The sequence below is a fragment of the Tursiops truncatus genome, chromosome 10 (genome assembly GCF_011762595.2).
Source record: "Tursiops truncatus isolate mTurTru1 chromosome 10, mTurTru1.mat.Y, whole genome shotgun sequence".
NCBI lineage: Eukaryota > Metazoa > Chordata > Mammalia > Artiodactyla > Delphinidae > Tursiops > Tursiops truncatus.
The window spans coordinates 51,392,275-51,405,624 of record NC_047043.1 but is presented as its reverse complement, the minus strand read 5'-3'; the positions used below and the strand labels follow the sequence as shown (position 1 = coordinate 51,405,624).

The 13,350-nt window shown below is 43.1% G+C and overlaps 1 protein-coding gene across 2 annotated transcripts in view; it reads left to right on the top strand.

The window, feature by feature from the left end:
* Positions 1-13,350, top strand: part of GLB1 (galactosidase beta 1) — an 88,758-nt gene that overhangs the window by 49,894 nt on the left and 25,514 nt on the right. Inside the window, exons 11-14 of one of the 2 annotated variants that reach the window (XM_073810952.1) lie at positions 6,376-6,450; positions 9,174-9,263; positions 12,061-12,207; positions 12,552-12,665. In XM_073810952.1, coding sequence (XP_073667053.1) covers positions 6,376-6,450; positions 9,174-9,263; positions 12,061-12,207; positions 12,552-12,665 — 426 coding nt within the window. The remainder of the gene's footprint in view (positions 1-6,375; positions 6,451-9,173; positions 9,264-12,060; positions 12,208-12,551; positions 12,666-13,350) is intronic. The other variant, XM_019946911.3, reaches the window with a different exon arrangement.

Here is a 13,350-nt window from a genome sequence, read left to right as displayed (position 1 = left end):
CCTCATCTTTCAATTCTCCCCCTTTTTTTTGGTACCACTTTAAAAATATTGAAGTGTGGTTAATTTACAATGTTGTGTCAGGTTCGGGGTGTACAGCAAAGTGATTCAGTACTTTTTCATTCTTTTTCAGATTCTTTTCCATTATAGGTTATTACAAGATATTGAATATAGTTCCCTGTGCTATTCAGTTCTCACTTTCTTATATGTGAGTCTCTAGCCTTAAAATGAAGGTACATAAAATTCTAGAATTTTACAGGAGGTGCAGTTTACAGCTCCTGGCATCTGCACAAACTGGTCCCTCTGCCCTTATCCATCTGGAAAATGAGGACACATCTCTTTACCTTCTCTGGGGTTTGTCTTTGATTCGTCTCTCTAAAGATTTAGTTACACTTTGTTTTCTGTCACCACATTATACTGTGGAAATCTTGAAGACACAACTTCTCCTAGTTTGCTAATATAACTTGTTTATACATTCTCACTCTGGACTAGGGGCTGTTATTATCCTTAGTACCAAGCGTAAGACCTGACACAAAGTACTTTCCTTTTTTTTGCCACGGCTTGTGGGATCTTAGTTCCCTGACCAGGGACTGAACCCGGGCCCTGGCAGTAAAAGCATGGAGTCCTAATCTCTGGCCAGGGAATTTCCCAAAGTACTTCCTAAGAGCTTGTTAGATGAATGAATGAAAACATTAGAGATCTTGGGAAAAGAAAAGTTGGTCACCATTGAATCTATTGTATTACACTGGGAAAAGAGCTGCTTCCCATGTTGAATTGGTCCCTCTAAACAGGTAGGATAAGAAGCAGTATTTATGACTGCTCTTAAAACTATGATTAAAGTACAAATTACTATGGAGAAATAAAGGTTCAGAAGTATAATATTTTGGCATATTTGTCTATTTCTTTTCTGACATATTAATTAGTTGGACAGAAGATTAGAATTTTGCTGTATGATAGTCAATGAAAATTCACTATAATTTTGTTTTTAAAGACAGAAGATTGTGGCAAGTGGAATAGTCACATGGAGGCTTAATAATGAGAATATAATGAGCTCATACCACTGATTAAAAATTCAAGATCCAATTAGATAATTGGGCAAAAGACATAAACAAGTATAGACATTTGGTGAAAGCTTTGGCATACACTATATTAAGAATCATATAGGGCTTTCCCTGGTGGCGCAGTGGTTGGGGGTCCGCCTGCCGATGCAAGGGACACGGGTTCGTGCCCCGGTCTAGGAGGATCCCACATGCCGCGGAGCGGCTGGGCCCGTGAGCCATGGCCTCTGAGCCTGCGTGTCCGGAGCCTGTGCTCCGCAACGGGAGAGGCCACAACAATGAGAGGCCCGCGTACCGCAAAAAAAAAAAAAAAAAGAATCATATAAAATGCTTATATCATTTGACCTAATGACCCCTCACTTGGAACTTTATTAAAAAACATTCTGAACATGGAAAATGCTATAGACATGAAGTTGTTCATTGCAATATTATTTATAATATCAAAAGTTGGAAATAATTCAACTCCTAATATTGAAAGGTTATGGTTATGTAAACCATACATAACCATAGGTAAATTCTGTCATATTCGTTTGACTGTAATATGCAAGTAAATAAAATTATTGTTACTATTTGGTCATGTCAAAAGTGCTTTTGGGGCTTCCCTGATGGCGCTGTGGTTGAGAGTCCTCCTGCCGATGCAGGGGACACGGGTTCATGTCCCGGTCCGGGAAGATCCCACGTGCCGCGGGGCGGCTGGGCCCGTGAGCCATGGCCGCTGAGCCTGCGCGTCCGGAGCCTGTGCTCCGCAACGGGAGAGGCCACAACAGCGAGAGGCCCGCGTACCGCAAAAAAAAAAAAAAAAAAAAAGTGCTTTTGGTAAGTGGCAGTAGCAAATTACAAAATTACCTCCTATCTTTATGTGTGCTTAAGCGGGGAGGGAGTGTAGGAGGAAAACTAGAAGAGAGAAGGTTTTGTGAGATTTTTTGGTTTTGGAATTATGGGGTAAGACACTTTCTACTCTATTGTTCAGCAAAAAAGGAGTCAAGATGGAGCTGTAGAAACAACACTAGACTTGGAGTCAAAGTCCCAGCTCCCTCCCTTGCCCTCTTTAAAATCTTGAGCAAGTTCCTCAGTCTCAGCTCTAAAAAGGAAATATAATAACTAGCTATGAAGGTCTTTGTGAGTAGTAAATAAGATGAGAGAACTGGCTGAATGTAGGTTGAATAAAGGTGTCTGTGCAGTGACTCTTTCTTCCAATGTGGTAGAGGGATTGCAGTCCTGGCTCAGGAGTTAGATGTACCATGTTCACTCCCATGTGCAGTGAATAGGGGACCTCAGAAAACGAATTGTACAGCTGTCAGGTCTCCTCTGTGGATTTGTGTTTACTTATTTTATTGACCAGAATGGGGGTGGGGGGGAATGGAGTGGGTCAGCTTACAAAGAAGAAAGAATATGGTCTAGACTTCAGGGAAAGCTGGGAAGAGAGATCTTACATCTTCCTCTAAGATTAGCAATAACTCTGGCCTCACATTCATGTTACTATGAGTCATGAAGATCATTTTTAATATGATCTTTCAAAAAATTTTTCACAGAAATATAGACTCATAGAATATTAGAACTACAAAGGGTTCCCAGTTCAAGATGGCTGTCTGTCTACATATTTGTCTCTTCCCCCTTCCAAAATGTTACTAAATGATAAAAAAGGATTTTTTTTTTTTTTCTGATGAAGCCAACAAGAGGGGAGCTGTCCATGCATGAGAGATTTCAGCGGATTTCTGGGAAACAAAAATAGGTGGAGCAATGGTGACTGAAGAAGTAGGATGAGAAAATATAGGTTCCCAGTGATGATGGAAAGGGAGTTGGTTATAGGAACAGGGAACAGGGAGAGATCGGCCCTAAAGAACCCTGGAGAGCCAGGGCCCTGGAAATGCAGGCATGGAAATGAAAGGGTGGAAATGAAAAGGATGAAAATGAAAGCTGAAAATGGGAAGGCTGATGAAACTCTACATAGTTCCTGTCATGTCCTTCATTTCTTCACCCCACTTTGAAATAGACTATCCATCAGGGAAGCATCTTTCTATCAGTTAGAAAATCAGAGGATTTTTTTTTTGGAAAAAAAAAAAAAAAAAGAACAGCCCCAGAGCAAAGACCCCATATATTATGTCTGACTCCCTGCCAAGTCACCCTAAAACAAAGCTCCCAACGGCACAAGCCTGGCTCCTGTACCCAGAGCAAGACTGGCAGAGAGAAGCTGAGTGTGCAAATGCTAGCGCATTCATCTGCATTACCGTTAAATATGAATACACAACTAAGGATGACGGCCAGACGTTTGAGCACATCAGTAAAACCTGCAAAGGGAAAGAGAAAGACCAAGATGAAATAAACAGAAAAATAACCCTAAAGGCAACAGAGAATTCAGGAGACAGGAGAGATCTTAAACAAAACAAAGCAAACTTTCTCAAATTTATATCCTTTAGAGAGATTTGAGAAGATATTGCATCCATAAAATAAGAACAGGATACTTGGATAAAGGAGACCAAGAAAAAGTTATTGGGAATTAAAAATAATATCCTAGAAATTAGAACCAGAAGACAGAGATGGAAACAAGAGAGAATATATGAGACGTACAGAGGAAGAATCTAGGATGTGCAGGTTACTTACAAGGAAGGGGGGGAAAAATGGAGAAAAAGAAAACATCAAAGAAACAGTACAGAATTTTTTTCCAAAACAGAAAAGGATATCTGAGTTGCCTAGCATAATGAATGTAAAAAATATATGTATCCAGACACATCCTTATAAAAATTTAGGACATCGAGGATAAACAGCCTACAAGCTTCTAGAGAGAAAAAGCTGGTCACCTTTTTCAGGAATGCGCCTGGCACGAGCCACAGCAGGTGATAGAGGACACAGAACAGTACCCTTGTCATTCTAAGGGAAAATGATTTTCAATATAGAATTCTATACTCATCCAAATTATTAATTAAATGTGACATATTCAGACATTGCAAAGATTCAGGAAGTTTACCTCCCATGTACCAGTCCTTAGGAAGTTACTTGAGATTTCTCTAGTGAAATGAGGAAGTCATGAGAGTCTAGAAACAGGAGGGAAAAGCCAGAAGAATAATGAAGGTGAATCCTGGACTGTCAGGGAATTTGCTGGTGGTCCAGTGGTTAGGACTCGGCGCTTTCACTGCTGTGGGCCCAGGTTCAATCCCTGGTCAGGGAATCAAGATACCACAAGCCATGCGGCGGGACAATAAATAAATAAATAAAATATAAAAGTTTAAAAAAAATCCTTGACTGTCAAGCCTTGGAGCAAGAAGACTGAGGGTTCCAGTAGGAAGTTTTCAAGGCGGGGAAAAGAGTGGTGGGAGAAACTTGATACCATCTCTGGAAATTTGGAACAACCTAAACAGGTGTTAACCTAACGGCAGACAAGAAAAAAGAAAGCAATTAGAAACCCCAGGGAAAAGAAGAGAAAAAAATCATCTACAAGGAGAGAGAACATGCCATCCCAGTACATATCCGCCACTTAGCTGTGCAGAGAGCAATATTTATATAATTATAATAATGTGAGCATTGGTGTTTTTTTTTTTTTTTGGCTGTGTTGGGTCTTCGTTGCTGCATGCAGGCTTTCTTTTTAGTTGCAGCGAGTGGGGGCTACTCTTTGTTGTGGTGCACAGGCCTCTCATTAAGGTGGCTTCTCTTGTTTCAGAGCACAGGCTCTAGGTGCGAGGGCTTCAGTAGTTGTGGCCCATGGGCTCAGTAGTTGTGGCTCGCGGGCTCTAGAGCACAGGCTCAGTAGTTGTGGCACATGGGCTTAGTTGCTCCACGGCATGTGGGATCTTCCTGGACCAGGGCTTGAACCCGTGTCCCCTGCATTGGCAGGCGGATTCTTAACACTGTACCGCCAGGGAAGCCCTGATTTTTAATTTAGAGTCAATGTACACTTGAAGGGAGGACTTATGGCTATAGACTAGACCTTTAACCTTGACAATGTAAAAAGTAAAGTTGATGGTTTGGAGGTGGGAGTGGAGAGGAGAGCTCAGCAAAGCGTGCAAATGGCCTTATCTTTAAATGTGTGGACACAAGGGATGTCTTAGTTGGTTAGAACTGAGATATAAGTATATGATATTATTTAAAGCTACAAATTTAACCAGTAGAGAAAGTGAAAATGACATAACCACATTGGTAAGAAAGGGAGATACCCAGAAGAGTACAGCTGAGCTAAATCCCATGTATTAAAGAAATCAATAATCATGCTTTAAATTGATTGAACAAGAAATAGCAGATGAGTATATTATTTAGAGACTAAAAGAAGCAAAAAATTGGAAGAATTAAATGATTTTAAAATGGTTTCCTCTGAAGAACAGAACTAAGAGAATAGTGAGTCAGGAGACTATCGCTTTTTACTATAGCAGTGTTTTATCCTCTTCTTTTTTATTACTTTTAAAAAGGGAAGCAGAGAGAGCAAGAGAGAGGAAGGAAGGAAGGAAGGAAGGAAGGGAGAAAGGAGGAAAGAAAGAACTGTAAGGATCCTGACAGATCATAATACAACCTATTTGGAGATTCCAGATGGACATAGATGTTTTTAAGACCTGGGAATTACACCCATACCTTCTGATGTTAATATAAATTGTGTGTGTGACTCTGTGTATGTACATATTTAATATTTTATTTAGAAAATAAAATATTTTTATTTTCTAAATTTTTTTATTGAAAAATAATTTCAAGCTTACAGAAAAGTTTCAAGACTAGGAATATTACAAAGAACACTTGTATATTCCACATCCAGATTCACCCCTGTCAACATTTCACTCTATTTGCGTCATCATTTGCCCCTCGCCAAGCCCGTGTGTTCCCTAAACCTCTGGAGCGTTGCAGACATCAGGACCCTTTACCCCTAAATACTTGAGTGTGTATTTTGTAAGAATAGGCAGGAATATGCTCTTATATAACCACAGCAAATTTAACATTGACACAAAACTTTAATCTACCAATGAGATTTAATCTGCAAATACCATCTTTTCCTACTGTAAACTCCCTCCCTTCAGAGTCCGTTTTACCATGTACCTTCTTCCTTTTCTCCTCCACTTCAATCTTCTGCTGTCACCTTTATTCTCTCTACTTGTTTTTGCTTTCGGTTTGAAGTCTTTTGTTCTATAATTATTTGAATGATTCCTGGAGCTTAAAGAACAGACAAAGTTATACACTTAGATTCTGTTTTGGGGAGAGTTTTTGGTTCCTTTGCCTTTCCAAAAATCACTGGCACTGTTGTTTGACTCTTTGACCCTCCTTTTGAAACATGAATTGTATAGATATGTTTCTGAGAGTTTAACAGCTGTTTTTCTTTTCTGTCTTTTTCCACTCTGGTTTATAGTTTGAAAAAGTACCGGAAGGCCCTATCCCTCCATCCACACCGAAGTTTGCATATGGAAAAGTTGGTCTGAAAAAGGTAAGAAAAAACAAAATGACAGAAACATTGAGAGTGAGGAAGTGGAATTCAGCAATCGTGAGTGAAAGTGTTATGCTGGGGAATCGGTTCGTTATTTTTCTGTGAACTTGTTTTCTGTGAGACTGATGGGGTGGATGATGTTTCTGGGAAAACAGGGACACGGGAGGTGAGAGACTCTGTGTGCATGTTGACAGGGTGAGCACATGGGGCACGAGCGGGCATTCTTAGATCATTTTGGTTCCATTATCCATGTCAAAAGCAGTACTAGGAGCCCTTGTGGGAATAACGTGTACCTTATTGTTATGGCTGGTGATGTTCTTTTCTATAATTCACCTTTCTCAGAGGGGGTTCTCAAAAGGCACAGGCATTAACCCTCAATTATACACTCCCCTCCATCTCAAAATTATGTCCTCGTGGCTTATATGGTAATTGGGAAATCAGGGGGGAAAGCTAGAAATGAATCATAAATATGAGTGAAGACCATTTTATTCTAGGGAAAGAGACAAAGAAGCGAGGTTTCATTTGATAGGAGTGACGTAGCCCAAATCAATTTGTTTTGACCATCTGTGTCTTCAGGTTTTCCCCTCTGATAATCCCTAACTCCTACATGGGTTAACTCACAAGGAAAAAAAAGTTACATATTTCTTAAGAATCTTGATAATTCTAGAATAGCATCATAAGTTTTTATCTTTAAGCAAAATACCAAACATGATTGTATAATTTTTCCATTCATGAAGCCCTTTGATGTATCATTGGTTGGTTGAGCTCTTGTAACATTTTCCACCTAGTGTCGGATAGGTGTGTTATGATCTACAAAGAATGTGGTCTCTCTGCCTGATAGGAATCTTGCTTTAGATTAACCAAACTTTAATCACACTTGTAAAGGGAGTATCTTCTACTTCTTCATTGCTACTACTACTTAAGGAAAGGGTTGGTTTGAGTCTTTTTGAAAATTTTTTTAATTTTTGGCTGTGCTGGGTCTTCATTGATGCGTGTGGGCTTTCTCTAGTTGTGGCTAGCAGGGGCTACTCTTCGTTGCGGAGCATGACCTTCTCATTGTGGTGGCTTCTCTTGTTGCGGAGCACGGGCTCTAGGGTGCATGGGCTTCAGTAGTTGTGGCGCATGGGCTTAGTTGCTCTGCGGCATGTGGGATCTTCCCGGACCAGGGATCAGACCTGTGTCCCCTGCATTAGCAGGCGATTCTTTTTTTTTTTTTTTTTTTTAGGTACGCAGGCCTCTCACTGTTGTGGCCTCTCCCGTTGCAGAGCACAGGCTCTGGACACGCAGGCTCAGCGGCCACGGCTCACGGGCCTAACCGCTCTGCGGCACGTGGGATCTTCCCAGACTGGGGCACGAACCCGTGTCCCCTGCATCGGCAGGCGGACTCTCAACCACTGCGCCACCAGGGAAGCCCTTGGCAGGTGATTCTTAACCACTGTGCCACCAGGAGAGTCCCGGTTTATGTCTTTACAGAGCTGTGAAAATTTTATTTTTATGCAACAGAAAATAACTGCAAATGTTTCAAACAACAACATTGCTAAAACATAGCTACCTTAGTACCAGAGCACATTTTGTTTACCAGGAAGGAAAATTGTGAGACCAGAAACTAAATATATACAATTGAAGATAGCAAATAACTAAATGAAGTTTAAGTAGAACATAGTTATATAGGATAAAAGCTTTCACCATGAGTTGAGTTCCTTTAGTTGTCCAAGGGGGAGAGCACCCACTCAGCTGAATTGATGGATTCCTGACCGGGGCTTCCCTGGTGGCGCAGTGGTTGAGAGTCCGCCTGTCGATGCAGGGGACGTGGGTTCGTGCCCCGGTCTGGGAAGATCCCACATGCTGAGGAGCGGCTGGGCCCTTGAGCCACGGCCACTGAGCCTGCACATCCAGAGCCTGTGCTCCGCAACGGGAGAGGCCACAGCAGTGAGAGGCCTGCATACCAAAAAAAAAAAAAAAATTCCTGACCAGTATCGTATTAGGGAAAGCCCTGGGTTTGGAGCCAAACCTAACTGCAAATCCTGTCTGCGCCTTGATTCAAGTGAGCTGCTCTGAGCCCCATTTCTTCTTTACTAAAAAGGGACCATAATGCCTGCTTTTCCCGGTGTTGTGAGGATTCAGTGAGGTATGCGGGTAAAGTGATGTCTCCCCTGGAGTTTGGTGAGGCAGCCAGAGCTCATAGCCATTATCATTGTTGTTATTGCATCAGAATAAACACCATGAGCTGCAAGAATACACAATCGTAAGTATGAATTGAGTGTCTTCCTTGTGCTGGCATTGGAGGTAAGCTCAGTACAGACCCTGCCCTTAAGAAGCTGACGGTCAGCAAGGACAGCAGTGGTATAAACAACTGGAAAGTGATACAGGCGTGGGAAACATGCTGCAGACCAATTCAGAGGAGGGCACAGTCGGAGCTACTTCATTGGGAGTGGTGGGAAGGCTTTACGGAGCTTTGGTTTTCATGCATTTTAAGGGCCTTTCATATACAGGAGGTTGTGTTTGCAGATAGGTATGTTTGAAACTATTTTTAGGTTTATCATGTGTTAATTTTCATCCAGAGTTAAGGAATAGATGGAATTGATTGAAGGTGACTGGGGGACAGCACTAAGTAGAATTTGAACCATTTCAATTTATTTAGGGGTTGGTCAATGACGTTATTCTCAACTGTGATTACCAGGGAGGGGTGACAGTGAGTGAATGCCGCTTTTGTTTCTTTTCAGTTAAAGACAGTGGAGGAAGCTCTCGACATTCTGTGTCCCTCTGGACCCGTAAAAAGCGTTTATCCCTTGACATTTATCCAGGTGAAACAGGTAGGCCTTCAAAGGTAATGCTTCACCTTTTTTCTACTTGCAAAAATGTGCTTTCTGCACTGCCTGTTCTGAACACAGAAACCAAAACGGTAAGTAGATAAATCAGACCCCACATAAATTAACCATGGATCTCCACGCTCTCTTTAGTTCTAAGTACTACATGGTGAGCTGATCTTTCCTGTGTTTTCCCCCCATTTCTTATTATCAGATAGGTCGTAGCTCAACCTGCTTCAGCATAATTCTGTACAAGCTATAAATTGAGTATATTTAGGACATAATTAATCTTTCGTATAAGGTATCAGAGGAAAACCACTATTTTATTACTCAAAAAAGACAATTATTTGTCCTTAGCTCAAAGGTAGAAGGACTGTGTTCTTAATAGATTAGGTTATTAGAGATTCTTTTTCCTGCTTTTGAAGAGAACAAGAACAGTACATCGTGTGTGTGTGTGTGTGTCTGTGTGTGTGTTTAATCTCCAGGCCACAGCCCCATCTTTATTGTAAAAGTTTTCCCCAACTTTTTATTTTGGAAAACTTGCCAGAATAGTACAACACCCGTAGAGCTTTCACCTGGATTCACCAAGTGTTAACAGTTATTTCACTTGCTTTATCTTTCTCTGTGTGTATACGCAGTCAACTGCTTTTTTTTTCCAGCAGTTTGAGGTAGTTGTCAACATCATGACACTTCACCTTTAAATATTACAGCATATATTTTTAAAAAGGACATTATCCTACACGACCATAAATAATGATCACCCTTAAGAAATTTAGCATTGGGACTTCCCTGGTGGCACAGCGGTTAAGAATCCCCCTGCCAATGCAGGGGACACGGGTTCTAGCCCTGGTCCGGGAAGATCCCACGTGCCACGGAGCAACTAAGCCCGTGAGCCACAACTACTGAGCCCGTGTGTCTAGAGCCTGTGCTCCGCAACGAGAAGCCACCGCAACGAGAAGTCCGCGCACTGCAACAGAGAGTAGCCCCAGCTCACCACAACTAGAGAAAACCCGTGCAGCAACGAAGACCCAACGCAGCCAAAATTTTTAAATAAATAAATTTATTTTTAAAAAAAGAAAGAAATTGAGCATTGATACAATCTTATTATCTAATACACATTCCAAAGTCAGGTAGCCCTGGTTATTACAATGGTGTCCTTCATAGCTTAACTTCTTTTCAGTCCAGTTTCCAGTTCATGATCACACATTGTCTTCTTTCAGTCCAGTTTCCAGTTCATGATCACACATTGTCTTCTTTCATCTGAAACGGTTCCTGAGTCTTTTTTTCTTTCTCTCATGACATGGACATGTCTGAAGAGGTCAGCCCAGTTTTGTATACGGCCCCTCACTGGTTAGATTCAGTGAAACATTTTTGGCGCAAATGTGACAGCGGTGATGTGTTCTTCTCAGGGCACCATTTCAGGATGCCCATGCCCATTTGCCTTTGGTTCAATGTTCAGTTTGATCACTTAGGATCTCAGCCCTGTTTTTTGAAATGGAAAGTTATCTCGGCCCTCCTTTCTGACTTCCCGGAGAGATCACCTTCTCGAGGGAATAATAGCACATCTGATCTCACTTTAACGTATTTTGCCTCCAGTTACTATTGTTATACTTGTGATTTCACTCCAACTGCACTGCTTTGTGATAAATAAAAATGAATAATTAAGCTCCCCACCCCACACTTTTTCATTAGGGTTGGGTAGGTTCTTTCTCTGGTTCTAACACACACTGACTGTACGTCCACGTCTTCATCTACCTGTCTTCTCCACCTAGTAGGGTCTGAGCACATCAGACAAGACACGACACAGAGCAGTAGGAACCTGGGAAGTGAATCCCAGGTTCACGTGTAGACACCGGCAGCCCTTGTTCTTCCTCAGACCCCTTCTGCTCTCTCATCTTTGGCCAAGGCAGTGCTCTCAGATCGGGTGGGGCTCCTGGGCCCTGGCTGTTTCAGATCTGAGACAAGCCCATAGAAGATTTATTTCCAGCAAACCCTTTGGCGGGCACAGCTGCAGGGATTGGGGTGCAGCCCTGGTACCCCTGCAGCTGCCCCCCACCCCATCCCCAGAGGCCTCAGCTTTGCCTTTGCAGGGAGCATCTCAGCTTCTGCTCCCCTCCTGGAAACCCCTGGCTAAGTCTTCCTCGGCCTCTGAGTTAGGACTCACCACTTTGGTACTTTCAAAAGATAAAAACAAGAGAGAGATGGAGATTTGGAGTCTGGGAGGGAGGCATCCTTGCACTTGAAGGTTTGGCTGGCGACAGCAATAGCATTTCTTGAGTTCAGCACTTTCCTGCAACACAGGAACGTGTGTTAGCGTTTTCCTTCCACTCCTGCAAGGCATCTCTCCACTTACCGGGGTGCACTTTCTTTTGGGGCCCGAGGAGTAGGGAACTTTGTCTCTGTTCCCTGCTGGATTTCCATTTGGGCTCTCTTGTATGACTCAGGATTTATCCACCTCCCCCAGCTAATGGCCACAGCAGGAAGCCACGAACCGAGGCTGACGGTTGGGGCCTTCCTTTCGGACCAGGGATCCCAGCTCTCAAAGTACTTACTGACTTAGCGACAGGTTACACCCCCATCCCTGTCGGTTTCCCTCGTGCCTCCACTTTAAACAGTTTCTGATTGACTCTTGTTTTGTATGTTAGAGCGGATTTGGCCCAAGGATCTGGAGAATGTTTTACCGAGCATTCTGTTGCCATTTGCCTTTTGTTGTTGTTGTCTTTGGTTCTGGTTTTTTTGTTTTTTTTTTTTTTGCGGTACGCGGGCCTCTCACTGTTGTGGCCTCTCCCGTTGCGGAGCACAGGCTCCGGACGCGCAGGCTCAGCAGCCATGGCTCACGGGCCCAGCCGCTCCGCGGCCCAGACCGGGGCGCGAACCCGTGTCCCCTGCATCGGCAGGCGGACTCTCAACCACTGCGCCACCAGGGAAGCCCGCGGTTCTGGTTTTTGAGGTAACAGAAATAACTTTGGGATATATAGGATGGGATCCCCCTGAGTGATTCTGGGCAAATCACTTAACACATTCCAGGGCCCAGTTCCCTCTTGTGGGAGGGGAGGTGACGTTTGACAAAACACTCTTCAGGCTTCCTTGCAGTTCGCTGCTGTGATAGTTTTATTCTATGACCCGAAGATGAAGCCGGTTCCCTTCTCTCAGATGGAATTTTTGCCGAGGCTGGGGAAGCATTTCATTCCTCTGGTTTTAGAAATGTCACTTTCACACAGATCGAGGGTGACCAAGTTCTCCTAACGTGAATGGCAAGAGTGATGTCTTTTTCTTGCATCCTTCTCTAACCAGTACTTTGGGTTTGTGCTGTACCGAACAACACTTCCTCAAGACTGCAGCGACCCAACACCCCTCTCTTCGCCCTTCAATGGCGTCCATGATCGGGCCTACGTCTCTGTGGATGGGGTAAGAATTCTCTCTGTACTTGTGGGTCTGCCCCCACGGGAGAGGGGGTTTGTGGGTTGCACTTGGTAACATGACAGTCAAGGCCGTTGCTGCCTTTCCATCCTCAGGCTCTACCCCTCCTCGTGATGCCCCTTAGCTCTGCCCCTTGCTTGCTGAGGTAGCCTCACCTGTGCTCTGTCTACCTGAGATACACCCCCTCACCCATCCGAACCGCAGGACTGTGCTTAAGGCCCCACCTCCTCGGAAAGCTTCCTGGTTGCCCCAAATCCAGGGCCATCCCCTCTGATTGACCATGTGTGTCACCCATGTCTTCTTTGCTCCTGGAGGGCAGGGTCCGTTTGTACACCCCGGATGACTCATGTAACTGTGGGTCTTCATTACATGAGAAATTATATTCTGTCGGCTTGTTCCTGATAATTAGAGCAAAAAGACACAAAGGCTTTGGTTTTGTAGCAAAGTAAAGATAACATTTTAGGATTTCCCTTCCTCTCACTGAAACAATCATGTGAAAAAAAACACACGAAGAGATTTCTCCTAACCAAGAAAACTTGTTCAGAAAATTTTAAATGAAAGTATTTCCATTCTGTTGTCATTCACGGCTTTAATTTCAGCGGCAGCAAGTGTCTAAGACATTATGTGTATACTGGCAGCAGTTCCTAAAATTTCAATCTGGGGGTTGTCTTAG